Source organism: Ciconia boyciana, chromosome 7 (assembly GCF_034638445.1).
Source record: "Ciconia boyciana chromosome 7, ASM3463844v1, whole genome shotgun sequence".
NCBI classification, from domain to species: Eukaryota; Metazoa; Chordata; class Aves; order Ciconiiformes; family Ciconiidae; genus Ciconia; species Ciconia boyciana.
The window spans coordinates 2,103,265-2,117,766 of NC_132940.1; the positions used below are offsets into that span (position 1 = coordinate 2,103,265).

The 14,502-nt window shown below is 61.2% G+C and overlaps 1 protein-coding gene across 1 annotated transcript; it reads left to right on the top strand.

Moving 5' to 3' along the window:
• The first annotated feature begins 4,495 nt into the window (after positions 1 to 4,495).
• On the top strand, positions 4,496 to 14,302 carry SLC35D1 (solute carrier family 35 member D1). Its single transcript, XM_072868584.1, has 12 exons — positions 4,496 to 4,718; positions 5,133 to 5,166; positions 5,238 to 5,324; positions 5,614 to 5,681; positions 6,171 to 6,242; positions 7,032 to 7,100; positions 7,394 to 7,496; positions 8,014 to 8,106; positions 11,445 to 11,512; positions 11,849 to 11,927; positions 12,847 to 12,929; positions 13,733 to 14,302. Exons 1-12 carry the CDS (start codon positions 4,510 to 4,512, stop codon positions 13,839 to 13,841), a joined length of 1,074 nt encoding a protein of 357 aa, XP_072724685.1. The 5' UTR covers positions 4,496 to 4,509; the 3' UTR covers positions 13,842 to 14,302.
• The last annotated feature ends 200 nt before the right edge of the window (positions 14,303 to 14,502 follow it).

Below are 14,502 nucleotides of genomic sequence, written 5' to 3' on the forward strand. Positions count from 1 at the left end.
GTGCGGTGCAGCGTGCCTCCAGACACGGGGCATTGTGGCTGCTCCCCAGCACCCAGCCGGCCTCGGCGCCTCCCGGGATGGGCGTCCCAGCCCCTCTGAGCTGCCGGTTCCCATATTTCCCAGTTCGGTTTGCTCATACCCACCATCAGCCTTTTCTGGTGCCGGTTACACTCGTGTCTTCTTATCTCTTCCTGAGCGGCCACGGCGAGCTGCGGCTCAGCGCCCTGAGAGCCAGCCCTTGGGCAGGAGGGGAGCAGCGCGGGCGCTCACGCCTGGCTCTTTCCTCCGGCTTGCTCTCCCCTGTGCTCGCCAAACCCGGTTGCTTCAGCCGTCGTCCGAGGCAGGTTACGCTGCCTGGGCTGTCCAAACCCCATCCTCCCTGTTGCTCCCTGCAGGGCTCTTTGTGATTTGCTTAGATCTTCCTTACGGCCCGATGTACAAAGGTGGTTTTGCTGCCGCAGAGGGAGTCCTTCCAGAGACTGGCATTGCATGGCATGGCATCGAACAGCTCGGCACGGCACGGCAATGGCAATGGCAACGGCAGGCTTCTCCCACCGCGCCCCGGGATGGTGCCGTCGGCACGCAGTGCCTGTTTTCCTGAGGACCCAGGGTGCTCCCCAGCCTTTTGCCAGCCGCACGCCCGCCTGGCCGATCATCCCTGTGCCTGGATGAGCCCTGCCGTGCCACGCTCACCCCTGTCCCTGTGCCATCCCGCCCGCCTGGCCGATCATCCCTGTGCCACGCTCTCTGTGTCCGGTGCCGGTGCTTCCTCCCGACCCTCAACCTGCCTCGGTCGCATCGAGCGCTTGCACCCCTTCTCCCCTGGCAGCACCCACGTTTTGGGGGGCACCCGCTAGCCCCGAATTCAAGCAGCCAAGAAGGCGCACAGGGGAGCGTGGGGACTGCCTTGCTCCCACCTCCGCTCTAGCATGACTTTCCCGAGCCGTGCGGCCGCCCCCGCACAGGTGATTGCATCTCGCAGAGACTTCCTCGCTGGCTGCCAAGACCTGCTCTGCCCCGGCCCCCGCGCCAGCCCCCCACCGCCACCGCCACCGCCACCGGCTGCTGCCGGATCCTGCCACCTCCTCCGTACCCCACCGACCCTCCCTGTGCTCTCGTCCCCTGGGGGTACCAGCTCTGAAGCCCCTTTCCCCCCCCCGGGATGTGCACGCCGCCCCGGCGTCGTTGCCAGTTTGGCACCCGGGAGGAACCTCTGAGCTGGTTGCCAAATGAGTTTAAGATTAAACCGGATTAATTTAACTTTTGTTATCTTTGGTGGGCTCGCTGCTGGCCGGGCACGCTAAAATTACTGCAGTGAGTCAGAGGCTTAGTTTAGCAGGAAGGAAAGGTCGGGCCTGAAAGGGCTTTGCTGCCAAAAGCGAAGCGCTTGTGTCATACCCAGAGCTGTGCTTGGCATGAGGGACACGGGGGACACGGGGGACACGGCCATTCCAGGCACGCGGTCCCGTGGCTGGCACTGGCCACGTCCCCTTCTCACCGTGCCTGCATTGCCGCAGCCGCCCATTCTGCTGCCGACCGTTCACCCAGAGGATCCAAATATTTGACCTCAAAACCACCGCGGTGGCATTTGTGCCACGGCAGCTGCCGAGGGGACGGGGGGTGACACCCACGGGGGCTTCCCCGCACCCCCCCGTGGGGTTCGCAGGGGTTCCCCACGTGCCCGCAGCTCTGCAGCGCTCCGTCCATCATGGCGGGGTCACCGGTGCCACCGGCGGGGACGGACGTGTTGGCGGGAGGGCAGGCCTAGGGATCGGGGCCGCTTGCGTCAGTCCCGCTGGCGCCAGCGCCGGGGCAGGATTAGGTTCCTCTCCGCTGTTGGAGGAGGAAATATTTCCATGTCCAAGCCCACGCTGTGGCTTGATAAGGATGGACAGGACTTAGCGCCGGAACAAGGAAGGTGATGGCAATGAGAAAGCTTTTTGGATTGTGGTTTTTGGCCAGGCTAAAAGGACATCCTAGGTATGGGAAAGTTGCTCCCAGGCTTTAAAGTCGGTCTGTCCTTCCCGCAGCCGGGTGTGAGCCGTGCCGGGGAACGGCAACTGCCCATCCCACGCCCCTTCGCCGGGAGTGGGGCAGCAGCGGGGACGCAGATCGGCCGGGGCAAAGAAAGGAAACTTTGGGCAAAGGGTTTGCTTCTCCCCTGCAAAGGGAGGGGGTGAGGGCGAGCGTGCCGGCGCGAGCAGGAGTACGTCAGGGCGAGCAGCGGCTGGTGCCTGCAGGGCCACAGCGCCCGGTTCATGCTGGAGGCCGCAGGGATTGGCGGTGCCCAGGCAGGTCTGGACGTGGCAGGGAGATAATTGGGGATAAAGCTCTCGAAAAGGGGCCGTTTCCTCTGCAACCGCCACCGCGGCCAAGGGCAACAACCATCCCGCAGCTGCCTTACCTCCTCCCGCCGGGAAGGACCCCAAAGTGCTGCGGCTGCCAAGCCGGGGCTCATCCCAAGTCCCCCTGCACCCAGCCCGCGAGACCCCGTGCCCACCCTCCATCTCCCCCCCCGCCCACTCGCTGCGGCATCGCCCACGCTGGCTTTGTCCCCCCAGCCACGTGCTGGCCCCAGCTCCCCCCACACCCCTTTCCCAGGGGGCTGCAGGACACAGCCCCCGTGCAGCGAGCGCCCATGCGTCCGGCCCAGCGGGGGCCCGCTGTGCCCTCGCCGGGAGCCCCCACCCCGGCACAGCCACGGCCCCACGGTGGTTGGGGTTGCTGGAGGAAAGCCGCCGCCGTGCCGGGTGGGACCTGGCTATGAGCGGGACGCGTGGGTGGTGGGAAGCAGATACCACGCGGCGACTGCTCGAGGTGTATGTGTTCGCTCTTGTCTTCCAGCAAAATCCTCAACAATGCCGTTTTTTATGATGTAACCTATAGGGTGGTGGTTTGGGTTTTTTTCCAAGCTGCCTTACTTTGGGGTTTTTCCACTTGGCAGAACGTGGCCCAGAGGGGAAGATTAAATCTCTGACAGGGAAAGGCCTGGTGCCAAAATCCTGCGGGCAGGGTCATCCAAAAGCGACCCGCTGCGGGGTGCCGGGCCCCCGCGCCCGGCCGTGCCGGTGCCAGCGGTGCCAGCGCGGGTCTGCAACCCCCGGCGCGCTGCAGCGCGTGCGGAGTACGTGTCCCCTCGTCCCTGCAATGACCCCCGGCCGGTGCCATGCCCCAGTGCCCTCCCCGTGCAATGCCCACCCCGTGCAATGCCCCCCATGCCGGCCCCCCGTGCAATGCCTTGCCCCCCCATGCCAGACCCTTGCGTGAGCCCCCCAGGGGCAACGCCCCCCCATACCACACCCCTGCGCAATGCCTTGTCCCCATGCCAGAACCCGGTGCAATAAATCCCCTGTGCGATGCCCCCCGTACCGTGCTCCCCCACGCCAGACCCCTTTGCAATGTCCCCCACACCAGACCCCGTGCGTTGCCTTGCCCCCCGCCAGACTCCCGTGCGATCCCCTCCATGCAACGCCCCCACTCGATTCCCCGTGCATTGCCTTGCTCCCCCCCATGCCCGACCCCTGTGCGATGCCCCCGTGCAATGCCCCCACGCCAGACCCCGTGCATTGCCCTGCTCCCCCACGCCAGACTCCTGTGCAATGGCCCCCATGCAATGCCCCCCACTCGAGCCCCCGTGCATTGCCCTGCTCCCCCCACGCCAGACCCCCGTGCGATCCCTCCCCGCAATGCCCCGCACGCCAGACCCCTTTGCAATGCCTTGGCCCCCAGGCCCGACCCCGTGCATTGCCCCGCTCCCCCACGCCCGACCCCGTGCGATGCCCCCCCGTGCCTTGCCCCCCACGCACACCCTGTTCATTGCCCCGCTGCCCCCATGCCCGACCCCCGTGCGATGCCCCCCGTGCCTTGCCCCCACGCCCACCCCGTGCGTTGCCCCGCTCCCCCACTCGAGACCCCCGTGCATTGCCCTGCTCCCCCCACGCCCGACCCCGTGCGATGCCCCCGTGCCTTGCCCCCCACGCCCACCCCGTGCGTTGCCCCGCTCCCCCACTCGAGACCCCGTGCATTGCCCCGCTCCCCCCACGCCCGACCCCGTGCGATGCCCCCCGTGCCTTGCCCCCACGCACACCCTGTTCATTGCCCCGCTGCCCCCATGCCCGACCCCCGTGCGATGCCCCCGTGCCTTGCCCCCACGCCCACCCCGTGCGTTGCCCCGCTCCCCCCACTCGAGACCCCCGTGCATTGCCCCGCTCCCCCCATGCCCGACCCCCGTGCGATGCCCCCGTGCCTTGCCCCCACGCCCACCCCGTGCGTTGCCCCGCTCCCCCACTCGAGACCCCGTGCATTGCCCCGCTCCCCCCACGCCCGACCCCGTGCGATGCCCCCCGTGCCTTGCCCCCACACCCACCCCGTGCATTGCCCCGCTCCCCCACGCCCACCCCGCGCTCTGCCCCCCGTGCCGTGTCCCCCCCCGTGCCGTGTCCCGCCCCCCGCGCCCGCCCTCGCCGCCGCGCGGCCCCGCCCCCGTTCCCCGGCCCCGCCCCCGCAGCCATGTCGGCGGCGCGCAGACGCCCGGCGGCCGGGGCCGTGGGGGGGGCGGAGGGGGGAGCCCCCGCGGGAGCCCCCGCGCCCGGCGATGCGGAGCGGGGCATGGCGGCGCCGGGCCTCACGCTCTGCCTGCGGCTGCTGGCGGCGGCCTTCTACGGGCTCAGCTCCTTCCTCATCGTCGTCGTCAACAAGAGCGTCCTCACCACCTACGGGTACGGCCTGCGCCCGCGGCCTGCGCCCCCCGGGCCTCAGCCCCCTCCGCGGGGCTCCCCTCCGCCGTGCGAGACCCCCTGCGAGCCTCCCCGTGCCTGCGCCCCCGCCCTCGGGTGCCCTCGGGGGCACCCCGCGGCCTCGGGGGCCCTGGGCACCCCCCTGCCGTAGGGCTGCCCCCCCCCCCCCCCGTGCCCACCCCTCCTTCTGCTCCCCGGGAGCCCCCGTGCGTGCCCCCCACCCCGCGGGGACCCCGGCGGCAGTGCCCCCCGCGGCTATGGGCTATGGGGCTCGGCAGGTTTGGGGGCCGGGGGCCGCTGCTCTCCCCCTCCCCACGCACTCAGCGGGGGGGCTGCGTGGCTTTGGGCTCCCCCCCGCCGGGGGTGCCCCCGCTGACGTCCGCTCTCTGCCCACAGGTTCCCCTCCTCGCTGTGCGTGGGCCTGGGCCAGGTGAGTGGGGTCCCCCCTGTCCCCCGTCCCCCGTGCGGGTGGCCACCGGGCTGACCCCCGCTCTCTTGCAGATGCTGGCCACGGTGGCGGTGCTCTGGGCGGGCAAGGCGCTGCGGGTGGTCAAGTTCCCCGACCTCGACAGACACGTCCCCCGCCGGGTAAGCCCCCTCCCCGGGCACCTCTGCCCCAGCCCCTCGCCCGCCGTGGGCTCCATGGGCTTCCCGGCAGCGGGGTGCCCGTGCTCGCTGCCCCGGGAGCCACGAGCCGTGCGGGAGCCTGCGGCCACGGAGCAGCTCCGGGCTGAGGCGCTGGGCCACGTGTGTGAACGTTTCCATCGCGGGTGGAAATCATTTGATGTATATTTATAAAAGGAGGGTGCTGCTGGGGGGGCTCCCTGGCTTTCTCCGGCCGCTCACGCGGTGTTTTGTCCCTCTTAAAATTTTCTAGACGTTTCCTCTACCTCTTCTGTACTTCGGGAACCAGATCACAGGACTGTTCAGCACAAAGAAACTGAAGTACGGATGGCTGTTCTCTACCGGGGGGTATACAGCGGGGTTTGGGGGGGGTCCGGTGTTTGCGGGGAGCTGCTGCCGGGCCCTAAGGCTTCGCAAGGGTGTGGGTGACCCGAGCAGGAGCCGCTCGGGGCGATACGGTTCCTCCTCTGCCCACGCTAAAATAAGCCACGTGCCTGTTTCCGAACGCTTTCTCCCAGCCAGCGGGTAGGGAGGGACGCAGGGCTGGCCCTCGCCCACCGTGGGCAAGGGTCTGGGGCCGTCCCCGGGGTCCCCCACCCTGACAAGGTCTGCCATAAGCGATACCTTTCTGGGTGTGCGAGTAACAGAGTTTCTGTAAGGAAAGAGGCAGGCTGGCCGATGGCTCTGTTCCACGGAGCCCTTGTCCCGGCGTGCGCCCGGGGCATCGCTCTGCGGGTGGCCGCAGAGCTGCGTTTCGGCAGCGCCGGGGGGACGGGAGCCCTTTCACCCTGCTAAACCTTCCTCTTGCAGCCTGCCGATGTTCACCGTCCTGCGAAGGTTTTCCATCCTGTTTACAATGTTTGCCGAAGGATTCTTGCTCAAGTGAGTCTTCCCAGCCCCTTCTCTCCAGGGCTCTCGGTGACAGATACTGGTTAGAGTCACAAAAGTCTGGAGGTGTGGGAATGACGCGTGGCGTGGCAGCGAGTTTTTGTGTGTCGGAGATCCCTGTGGTCAGGGGTTTTGGCTCTAAGCTGGGTTTTAGGAAGGAGGGCGGGCGAAGGACAGGGATACAGAGAGCAGCAGCGCGTTACTTGCCTTGATCTGCGCAGCCCTTTTCCCCGCCGCCTCTCTGCGTGCCTGGAGGGAGCTGGGCGAGACGAGGTGCCACGTGTAGCTGCCAGGCGAGGGGAAGGTGGATGTGCTCTGCCTCTGCTTGCAGCAGCCGGGCTGTGCAGCGCAGTTTTGGAAGCGGAGGGCGTTACGCCCGTCCGCCCCTGCTAACGGCTCCCCTCCACCCGGGCGCCTGCAGAGACCCCAAAACCGCTCGGGCCGTGGGCTGTGCCCAGGCTGCGGGGCTGGTCCCCGTGCGGTGCCAAGCGCCCCGTGCCCAGCCCAACCCTTCGCTGCAATAGGCAGAGTTGTAGCGCTCCATAAACTTGCACCTCATCGATGCTAAGTTGTTGTTTTTTTTTTTTAAATCACAGATAATTGTCTAAAAACATCTTGCTTTTACTTGCTGCTTTGGCACGGGTTGCTTTGCTTGGGGTTTTCTCCCCCCCCCGTACGTGCTGGGAGGAAAGGCTTCTCCCTGCTGTTCTCTGACGCGCTCGCGATGCTTCAGTGAAGGTTTAAGTGTGGGTGACGGCGATGTCCTCCTGCCTCTCTTTTCAGGAAGAAGTTTTCTTGGAGTATTCAGATGACAGTATTTGCGATGATCATCGGTGCGTTCGTCGCTGCTAGGTGAGCTCCCACTTTGCTGTCCCCTCTCCCCTGTCTCTGAAGGGTTCTGTGTCAGCCAGCAAAGCCGAGGTGACTCAAGTACCACCAGAAGAGAGCAAATGCTGACTTTTTTACCCCCAGACATGCTCTCTAGTAGGAAAGAATGTTTTACCGACCCAAATCCCAGTCCCTCCTCGCGTGATTAACTTTTTCTGACAACTTACTGGCTAAACAGAAGGTGGAAGAAATCTTGCGAGTGTTACACTCCACACAGCTTAAAGCTTTAACTTCGTTTTTTTTTTTTCCTTTCCCAGCGCTGACTTGGCATTCGATCTGGAAGGATATATTTTTATCCTTATTAACGATGCCTTAACAGCTGCAAACGGTGCCTATGTGAAACAGAAGCTGGATTCAAAGGTAGGCTGACCTTCGGCTTCCTGCTGGGCATTGCGGGGTTGCGCTGGGTTCGGCAGCAGCTTGCGTCTGAGGGGGCAAAGAGGGGAGGCTCGCCCGGTGCTGCCCCATCCCTCTCCCAAAATCTCCTGTCCAGAAGGTATGGCAATACCGCGGTGCTGCTCTCGGTGCCAGCGGTGCCAAACAGCGCTGGCCGGAGCCGTGCCCCTGCGCCGGTTACGACTGCAGGCCCTTGCGACAGCAAGGAAATGACATTTTGATTGATGGTGGCCATAAAGCCTGTTGCAAGCTCGTTGCCCAAGTCTCTTTTATATATTTTTTATATATATATATAAAAATTATATATATATATATATATATACACACACATATATAAAAAACCCCAAACCTCCAACTCGCATGTCTCTGAGAATCCCACGTGGATTTAGCTCACAAGACCCCGTCTTCAGTAGCAATATGAATAAAGTTTTATATTCCCGTTTGGAACCAACTTAAATACACAGATGTTTCTTATTTCCAGGAGCTGGGAAAATACGGTCTGCTGTATTACAACGCACTGTTTATGATCCTTCCCACCTTGACCATTGCCTACTTCACTGGAGATGCGCAAAAGGTAGGATTCCTGCCCCCAAAAGCAAAATCCTTAGCGGTCCAACGCCTTACGGGCAAAAGGGGTTGCTTAGAAGAACATTTTACTGTTCGTTAGAACGCGCTTTCCTGCAGCTGAGCCTTCTCACGTAAAATGGGCAATACTCAAAACGTGAAACTGCAAAGGAGTTCATTATCCCCGATTTGCCAAGAAATACTGTGTGGCATCTGAGGGAAGAGGCTGGGGCAAGGGATGCTTCGAGGCCGGGTTTTGGGGTAGAGGGGGAAGCCGCGTAAGTAGAAAGGAACTGCAAGTCTTACGTTGGGCTTCAAATCCGCAGCGTTGCTCCATTGAAGCATTTTTGTAATGCTTGAGGAATGGGGAAGTGCGAGAGCAGTAAGCGAAACCAAATATTATTTAAAACGAAGAAGTGGAGTATTTTTAGAATAAATGGGCTTCTTCAAACTTCGTTCCATCCTTGCCTCTTACGGGGGTGGTTATGACGTTGAATTGCTCTGGAGGTCGGTTTGCCCGTGCTGTCCCAACAGGGCACGATCTGATTTACGTGCGGTTCAGTACACTTGAAATTTGTATTGTAGTAGTATTATTTATTATTATTATTATTACACTCGCTTATGTGCAGATGTACTTGCTTGGCTCTCCTGAGCAAGAGCACTCGCTTTTCATGCCCGCACGAGCGGGCGTCCCTCTCCACGGGCCGGGAAGGCAAATGCTGAAGGCTGGCGGTGTTGCCCACCCAGACGCCCGTGGGTGGCTGCTGTGGGTGCCAGTGGCCCCTGCAGACACCCCTGTCCCGTCCCCCCCGCCATACCTGGGCAGGGAGAGCCTGGTGGCTTTTTTTCCTCATTAGGAGCTTAATGCCCCGGTAAGCAGTCACTAAGATAATGAGCTGCGATTAGCGAGGAGAAGTGGTTGCACGGGGTGAAGGTAGCTCAGACCCTGCCCTTCATAAAGGGTGACTCAGTGGGATATATTTGGGGATAAAGTGCTCATTTATAAGCAGGAGCTGGCGGACGGGGAGCAAAACGTCGCTCTGTGCTGCACTGTGCAGCCTCTGTTCAGCCTGTGGAGAAATCGCCTCTTTTTTTTTTTTTTTTTTTTTTTCCCCTCTCTCCTTTTTTTTTTTCACTGAATAAACTTCTTTTTCCCCGGCCGAGCTCCTGGCAGCCGGAGGCAGACAAAGATGCGCTCTGTTGGGGCTGCTGCCAGGAAACTCCACGTTTGCAGCCTGATGAAAAGCCCTCTTGTGAAGGGCATGCAGCGGAACGCGTCTCGCACGGGGACGGCTCCCGGGGCAGAGCCGGGATGGGGGGCTGCGTCGTGGGGGGCCGGGATGGGGGGGGGGGGGAGGTTGCATAGGAAAGCCCCTCGCCGTACTCGCGCACGTGGATGTGCTAATCTTGTAGTTCATTACCGAGCATCAAAGGTGACGATGTCTTGTCGTGCCACGCTTTGCCGGAGGCAGAAATGGGCACGCTGATGATGGTGAGCAAAGCCCTGCACGTAATTCCTGGGGGTGAAGGGGGTGGACCGCCTGCAGGAAGGTCCCCCCTCCCAGGCTGCCATTTCGTGTCCCTGTTGGAAAGCACCGTCCCAGCTGCCTGGCAGGACGCCCGTGCCCTTGGCAGCCCTTCTCTGCCCTGTGCCAGCCCCTGCCGCGCTGGGAGGGGAGGTTGGGGGGACCAGCTCCCGCCCGGCTCTACCCTCACCTCCTCGCTGCATCGTGAGCGAGGGACCCCTGGAGCTCGGCTGGTCCGAGCCCCTAGAGCAGGCGGCCCAGGACCACGTCCGGTTGGGTTCTGGGTATCTCCGTGGATGGAGACTCCACCACCTCCCCGGGCAACCCGTGCCAGCGCTGGTGTTCACCCTCACAGTGACAAAGCGTTTCCTGATGTCCAGAGGGACCCTCCTGCGGGTCAGTGTGTGCCCAGGGCCTCTGCTCCTGTCCCTGGGCACCGCTGGGAAGAGCCTGGCTCCGTCCTCTCTGCACCCTCCCTGCAGGTGTTTGTGCACAGGGGCGAGATCCCTGAGCCTGCTCTGCTCCAGGCTGAGCCGTCCCAGCTCTCCCAGCCTCTCCCCATGGCCAAGGTGCTCCAGTCCCTTCATCTTGGTGGCCCCTCGCAGGGCTCCCCCCAGTATATCCATGTCTCTCTTGCACTGGGGAGGCCAGCACTGGACCCAGCACTCCAGGAGTGGCCTCGCCAGCACTGAGCAGAGGGGAAGGATCCAAAGTCCCGTTAGACTTTGGTCCAGTGCAGCCTGGGACACCGTTCCCCTTCTTTGCAGCAAGGGCATGTTGCTGGCTCTTGGTCGACCTGGCGTCCACCAGGACCTTGGGGCCGTTCTGCAGAGCCGCTTCCCAGCGGGGTGGCCCCAGCGTGTCCTGGTGCCTGGGGTTGTTCCTCCCCAGGGACAGGGCGTTGGGCTTCCCCTTGGTCACCCGCTGAGGTTCCTTCTGACCCGTGTCCCCAGCCTGGCCGGCAGCACCACCCTCTGGCCTCCCTCCCTGCCCCGCTGCAAACCATCTCCTGCTGCTGGAGCTTTGTCCTCGGAGACATCCCCAGGCAAAAACATGGGTCTGGCTGCATGGAGTGTAACTTTAAATAAATAATATTAAAAAAACCCAAACAAACAAACAAAAAAACCCCAACCCAACCCAAAAAACCAAACAAAACCCAATTAAAAAAAGCCCTACCATGAAATCCAGGCTTCCTGTAGCCATTTTGTCAGCCCCATCCCTAGAGGTTAAATTCCCCAGGGGCACGTAAGCGTTGCAGTTTGCTCCTCTCACCCCGGCGCCTGGTGAGGGCTTTTCTGAGCTTCCCCCCAGAACTTACTACATCTGTACGGGACCTTCCCGTCTCCCTTTCAAGCGTCGGAAGCCCGGAGAGCTGTCGCTGCGGGCGGTGGTGGCAGGGCTCTCTCGCCCCGAGCCCCGACGTGGCCGGGGGCTCGGAGGCTCCGCTGCTGCCGGCAGCTCAGGTGCGCAAAACGTGGGTGACCGCAGGCGCTGCGCGGGGCTCTCGGGAGGGTAATTTTGGACAACAACCGGCTGAGAAATGCCTGTCCTGGTTCTTCCTGCTTGTACGACTGTTATTCACCGCTTTTTCCGGGAGGGGGGTGCTGGGTGCTGGCTTGGGCTGGGAGGCGATGCTGCCGTGCGCAGCCGGCCCTTCCGCAGCCCCAGGATGTCACGCTGGGCTGTGTTTTGTTTTGCTGTATTTTTTTTTTGTCCCTGCTGTGATGTGAAAGCCGACGTCGGAGGTTTGTTTCCCGCCTTGCTGTGAATTACTGTGTCTCCTTCTCCTCCTCCTCTAAGGGTTGGGGTGTGTTTCTTGCAGGCAATGGAGTACCAGGGCTGGGCAGACACGCTCTTCGTCGTGCAGTTTACGCTGTCGTGTGTAATGGGGTAAGCACGTACGCTGCCACGGTGGGTGCTGCCCGTCTCCGAGGGCTGGGGCATAGCCGTCCACCATCGGGTGGGGTGGTCCAGCAGTAGCCTATTTAGGTGGTCTGAGCTGTTCTGGGCTAAAAAAAAATATATATAAATCTTTAGTCCTGATAAGGAGACCATTTCCGAGAGCTGCGGCAGATGGAAGTTATTTCCTACCCCGCTTCAGTGCCGGTTTAGCCAAAAAAAGCGGTGGTACAAATACTGCTCTAGAAAAAAAGGGGAGACATGCAGAGATGAATGGCAATGCCCGGAGCGTGTCCTGGAGCCTGATGTCGGCTCTTCCTCCTGCAGGTTTATTTTGATGTACTCCACGGTTCTTTGCACTCAGTATAATTCTGCTCTTACAACTACAATAGTTGGCTGCATTAAGGTAAGCGGTTTCTCTGCTCCCAGGGCCGCCGTCCGGCGAGCGTTGCGGTAATCGTTGCTTGGGGCTCGTGTTAAAGCGGCTTTAGCTGTTGGTGCGGGGGCTCATCGAGCGCTCGGGACGCGCCTGGCACCCCGGCTCTCTCCAGCTCTGCATGGCCTGCGTCATCTCACGCCTCCCCGCTGCCTGCCCGCAGGAGGTACTCCAGCAAAAGTTACTCCAGCCAAAGCCGTGAGCAGCCTTGAGGCATCCACAGCCTCCCCGCACCCGCTTCGTGCCGCTCCAGCACCGTGCGTCCCCCGGCTCTGCCCGCACCCGCAGTGGTGGCTGCTCGGCAGCAGCACAGGAACGGCTGGACGGAGGCTCTGGGGCTTTTGCTGTGCGCTGCATGGAGGGGAGGACGGCTCCGATGGGATTATTTTTTTAATTTATTATTTTTTTGCTGCTGTCTGGAGTAGAGAGACACTCCGCGTGTGTTTGTACGGCAGTCGCAGCAAGCAGCCATGCGTGGTGCTGACTCTGGTCGATGCATTTACCTTCCCCGGGGCTAATAACGTGCAGAACGCCCAGAAACAGCCGTGATCCTCTGGGTCACCTCGGCCCAGCGAGCCCGTTGCAAAAATAGATGGGTGCTCCTGGGTGTTTTTCTGGCTTTAGTGCTGGTCTCGAGAGGAGGGAGAGCATCGCAGCCCGGCGGCTGCAGTGCCCCGCTGCCCCAGCAGTCAAAGCCTCCCTTCAGGGGCGTTTCTCAGCAGCTCTAAAACCCAGCGCTTTGAATCCGGTATTGTCACCGCTTGCCTGTTTCACACTATCTGCATCCGGGGTTTCCCGTCTCCGTATTGCTTTAATGCATAGAGCGTACACTTGTCTTGGGCTATATAGAGACTTAGGCTCTTGTTGCTAAAATCTTGTTCCTTTGCAGAATATTTTAATAACCTATATTGGGATGGTTTTTGGAGGAGACTATATTTTTACATGGACGAACTTCATTGGTTTAAATATCAGGTAAGAACGTCGGGCGTTTGCAGTTTTTATGTATGATTTGCAAGCGGATATTGCTGTCAAACTGCAGTGGTTTGACTGGCTCAATGTTTCTTTCAAAAAAAAAACCCCTGTGGATCGGTATCTGTGCCGCAGCAGAGGAGCCGGCACGGTGCTGACACACCTACAGCTCGGGCTGTGCGGAGCTCCCAGCCAGCCTCGGCTTGTTTTAAAGCCAGGAGAACGCACAAGCCTATTTTAGCAGCAAACTTAAGTCATTCTCAGAGTTGCGTATCCGAATCGTGTCATTAAGGTAGCAAAATAAATATTTTTTTGGTTTTATTTCACCTGGTATTTATTTGGAAAAGCCTGCTTTCTGGTCTGGGCTGTATTTCTGTATGGTGAAACGTCTCCTTGTTCTCCCCCTGTCCTTCAGCAGGATTCCTTCAGAGCAGGTCCAGCCCTAGGCTAGGGACTCGGGCTAGCAAGCATTTGGGTACAAATTAAACAAAATATTGGATCTTGGGAGGAAAACAGAGAATTTTCTTGCAAATCGATGCTTGCAGCGGATCCTTGACCATTGGCGTACCCACGGTTTTGACTTTTCTTTGGCAACGGGTGTTCGTGGCTGCCCAGGGCAGGTCTATATAACTAACAGAGGTGCTGGCGTGAAAGGCAGCGTCTTCTCCGGGCTGCCGGGGGCGGGTTTGTTGTGCAGCGCAGGAGGGAGCCAGCCGCGAGCATGCCGGAGCGTGCAGCGAGCGCGCTGCCGCTTCTGTGGCTCTGAGCTGGGCTGTCTCATTCTCGTACCCGGCCCTGTTTTGCAGTATTGCCGGAAGCCTGGTGTATTCCTACATCACTTTCACGGAGGAGCAAAAGAGCAAGCAGTCCGAAGCTGGCATCAAGATGGATATTAAAGGCAAAAGCTCTGTGTGACCAGGGAAAGGCTTTTTTTTGGAAGCAACCTATTTCTGTTCAGCTGATCATGGGCAGAATGCGGGAAGGAATCCGGGACGTCTGCCACGGAGTAACGGCGATGCTCTTAATTTGCACAGGCTAGATTGCTGCCTTTACAAATTATTGGGAGGATAATGGACTGCACAGTGAAGAATACAGCTAATGACGCCTGATCGTGAGGCATTAATGGGTTTCTAATCATGCTGAGATTTGGCAGTAGAGATTGGCACAAGCAGCGTACGCGTTTGAATCGCAGAGGACCGTGTCAGCGCCGAGGGCCGTTCCCTGGGCATCCTTGGCTGCGTCTCGTCTCGGTGCAGCCACCACCCGGGTGGTGGGCGCAGCCGGGGATGGATGCTGGGGTGGCTCTGCTCGGTGCCTCCCCCAGCCCGCTCCCTCCGGCCGGGCGGCACCTGCTGCTGCTGCTGCAGGAGGGTGAGACCATGGTACCCGGCCCGGCCCCGGCCCCAAGGGGCAGGCGGACCCTTCCCCGCCCCAGGGGAGAGGAGCGGAGGGAGGGGAGCTGCGGCGTCGCAGCCCACGCGAGGCGAGAGCTGGTGTTCCCCCAGCAAAGCCGCTTCTGCAGGACGCTCCTGGTTTGGGCCAAACCCCCTTTGCTGAACGCTCAGTGCTCTCTGAC